General features: G+C 48.5%; 1 protein-coding gene across 1 annotated transcript in view; it reads left to right on the forward strand.

Moving 5' to 3' along the window:
* Window positions 1-457: 457 nt before the first annotated feature.
* The window catches only part of LOC143028467 (uncharacterized), a 34,720-nt gene continuing 31,938 nt past the window's right edge, over window positions 458-3,239 (forward strand). Inside the window, exon 1 of the mRNA XM_076190615.1 lies at window positions 458-2,323. Within this exon, the coding sequence (XP_076046730.1) occupies window positions 1,036-2,323 (1,288 nt within the window). The 5' untranslated portion in view covers window positions 458-1,035. The remainder of the gene's footprint in view (window positions 2,324-3,239) is intronic.

Below are 3,239 nucleotides of genomic sequence, written 5' to 3' on the forward strand. Positions count from 1 at the left end.
CCCGTCAATAAGAACGACACTCGGCGTCATTCTGCCTCCGCCCATCTCTGGCATTCACCTACTTCAGCATCATCTAGAACCTTATTATGTTGGTTCTAGCTGGATCGAACAATCGTCGCCCTAGCCATGATCTGGAAGACGCAAATGCACAGTATATACAAATCTCGTCACCGAGGAGGTTCTCCAGATTCAGGTCCCTCCTACTCCTAAGAACATAAGAATGAAGAAGACTGCAAGCGACCATAAGGCCTACACTAGGCAGCTCAGTATCCATCACCACCTGTCATCCCCATCCATAAAGTTGTCTATTCGTTTCTTAAAACAACTGATAGTTTCAGCGCTCACTACATGGTTACTAAGTCTCCTCCTCCTCTTCCTCCTCTTCCTCCTCTCTCACTTCCTCCCGCCTCCTGCGCCTTACCACCACAACACCAGCTCACTAAGCTCACTCCCGTTCTCGCCAGTGTCTGGGTTAGTGTGCGCGGGGAGACGCTGGATTTCCCGGCGCGAGTCCGACTTCATGCGCCTCGTGCTGCCAGTCAGGAAGCGCGAACGAACATTCACCACCTCCAGACGAAGACTCCTGTGCATTCCCGTCAAGAGGACAACTGCCCCGTCCTTTCCGAGAGCGCCGAGAAACAAGGGCATCGAGGTCGCTGGGGGGGCGAAGTTCGTGGGGCGGTGGATGAAAATGAGAACGAATGGCTCAAGAGTCTTGACCCCGCCCCCCCACGGTGTCACGGAAGAAATAGCCCGGCGGTAGCCAGGAAGAAATGACACAAATGCCAAGCGGCAAGGAAAGGGACTAATCGACATAGGCTCGATTCTCGGTGAACGCGGCAGTTCAACGACAGGTCATGCGAAAGGAGAGACATGCTCCTCATCCCCTCCTCCTCCTCTTCGCCAGTGCCCACTACCAGCCTTCGGTGTCATTCCTCGATTGATATCAGGAAAGCTTGACGCCGTCCCTTCCCCACACTCGATGTGCCGCCACTGTTTGTCAACGTTCCGTTCGTATTCCATGCGAGCGCCGACATGAATGTTAGCGTTCCGAAGTGCGTTCTTTTGTGGGCGGCTCTTGTGTGCGCAGCCCGCCGCTGCCATGGGCAGAGCGCCAGCACAGACATTCGTCGACATGGGGTCTCCGAGGGGCACTTTTCCGAAATCGGAGGGCGTCGTGCCACCATAGGGTTCGGTGTGCGTGGGAATCACGACGTCCTTGACTCCGAGGTCGTACTCCACGCTGCAGATCAAAGATCCTCCATGGTCAGCGAGAACGGAGCTTCTCGAGGTGGTCTTCCTCTTCCCCCGAAGTATTTCAACAGAACAGAAGGTAGGTCTTCCTCGATAGATGTGAACGCTGGTTTGGCCGAAAGCCCTTCAGGGTCTGTTAGTATAAACAAACACAACGATACCACAGCTACTGCAGAGCCTGTGAGACACACTACGGAATCAGACGTTCCCACAGACATTGGTCGAACGGAGATCAACGGCGAAGCAGAACGAGAATTCGAGACAGAAGAAGACGCCACGGTTGAAGACACCACGAGCGAGCCAAGTGACTCCATAGATCTCTTCGATGATGTTACAAAGGCGAACAACGTAGCTGAGCATGACGCAGTGACAGAAGAGGAAGATGCAGCCGAGGAGGAAACCACGGGCGAGCCAAGCGAAGACACCAAAGACTCCACCGATGTGTACCCAACGACGCTGCAGCAGGACGAGACTACAGAAGAAGAGGAAGAAGAGCTCGAAGAATTGGAGGTTGTGATGGTGGACAAGGGTACCGCCAAGCAAAATTGCACGACGACCTGCTACAGGAAATGCTGCCCCGTCGGCTACGTCTACGACAAGGACAGTCATATTTGCAAATTAGACCAACGGGGGTCGTTCGTTCCCACAAACACCATCGTGGGCTTACCGAACTGCTCGAAGAACTTCACTGTTGTTTCAGAACAAGCGACAGATGGAAAGAGTCGTCTCAAGCTGGGCAGCTACGCTGTCGAACATGAATACTACTGCAGTGACACCATCTTAGTTAATGGCAAAGGTGCTAATAAAAGTCTGCTCTGCATCGACAAAACTGAAGAGGCCGAGATTGTAAACGTCATACGGAAGACGAGTATCATTGGGAATATTGTCAGCGCCCTAGGAATAACCTTCATCTACGTCTGCCACATTTTCATACCGAAGTTGAAGGAAAAGCAGGGGTGTCTGTTCCTTTGTTTCTGCACTGCAGTCTTTGCCAAGGCATTATTTGAGGCGCCTGGAAGAGCGGTCAAATACAGTGCCTACCCCAACTACGGAACCTGTGTAGTCAACTGTAAGTAGATATATGTGATATATACATTTATGTATGCATATATATATATGGGTGTCTGTATTGCTCAGGAAGATTAGAAATATTAACAAAGACGATAATTAAGATGTCATCAGACATGACGGTTGATTGACAACGACATGACGTCATGACGTGTGACAGTTCACTCGACCATGACACAATATGGTTTATCTTCCTTTCCGAAACAAACCGACTTGTTCTTGTGTAAACATTTTAAACATCTCTAGTTCTTCAGAGGAATGATATCAAGACACATTTTATTCACAAGATAGTCATAACCATCTCAGACATGGAAGTCAGACTTACGACTATTTTGATAGTACAGGTTTTCCGAGCGGTACGATGCATCTATACAGATGATTCGTTATCCAAAAAACTTGTTATGCGATAACTATATATTAATACCCTCATTTCACTATAATCATTGCTATTGTTATTTTTATTGTTGTTGTTGCTATTACTTATATGTGGAACACTGAATTGGTCCCAGTGAACAGATATACATTTTTATCAACCCCAATACACTTTAATTCTAATCCATCAACATCGAGAGACTCGAGGAGGCCAACATGCAGAAATTGAGACGTAGTACAGCCAAGGACTCGAATCTGAGCTAGCATGTGACAAGTGTTAGTGACAACCGATTGCACCATCTAGAGAGATATAAGTTGAGCGCAACTTTTCTTATATATTTGTATGCTCGAGTTATATACACGTACACGAAATCTCGCGTTCAACCCATCTCCACTATGATAGTACAATTGGAAAGTATACAAACGCGGAAAAGTATTTGTACAACACTGAATGGGTCCCATAGGTCTTCCTAAAAGACATACAAACACAACAACAAATTTACTCGCCAGGGCCGCATGACTGCCGGTCGGGGTGGGGATGGGTG

The sequence above is a fragment of the Oratosquilla oratoria genome, chromosome 9, assembly GCF_046742065.1.
Source record: "Oratosquilla oratoria isolate Oo_2021 chromosome 9, ASM4674206v1, whole genome shotgun sequence".
Classification (NCBI taxonomy): domain Eukaryota; kingdom Metazoa; phylum Arthropoda; class Malacostraca; order Stomatopoda; family Squillidae; genus Oratosquilla; species Oratosquilla oratoria.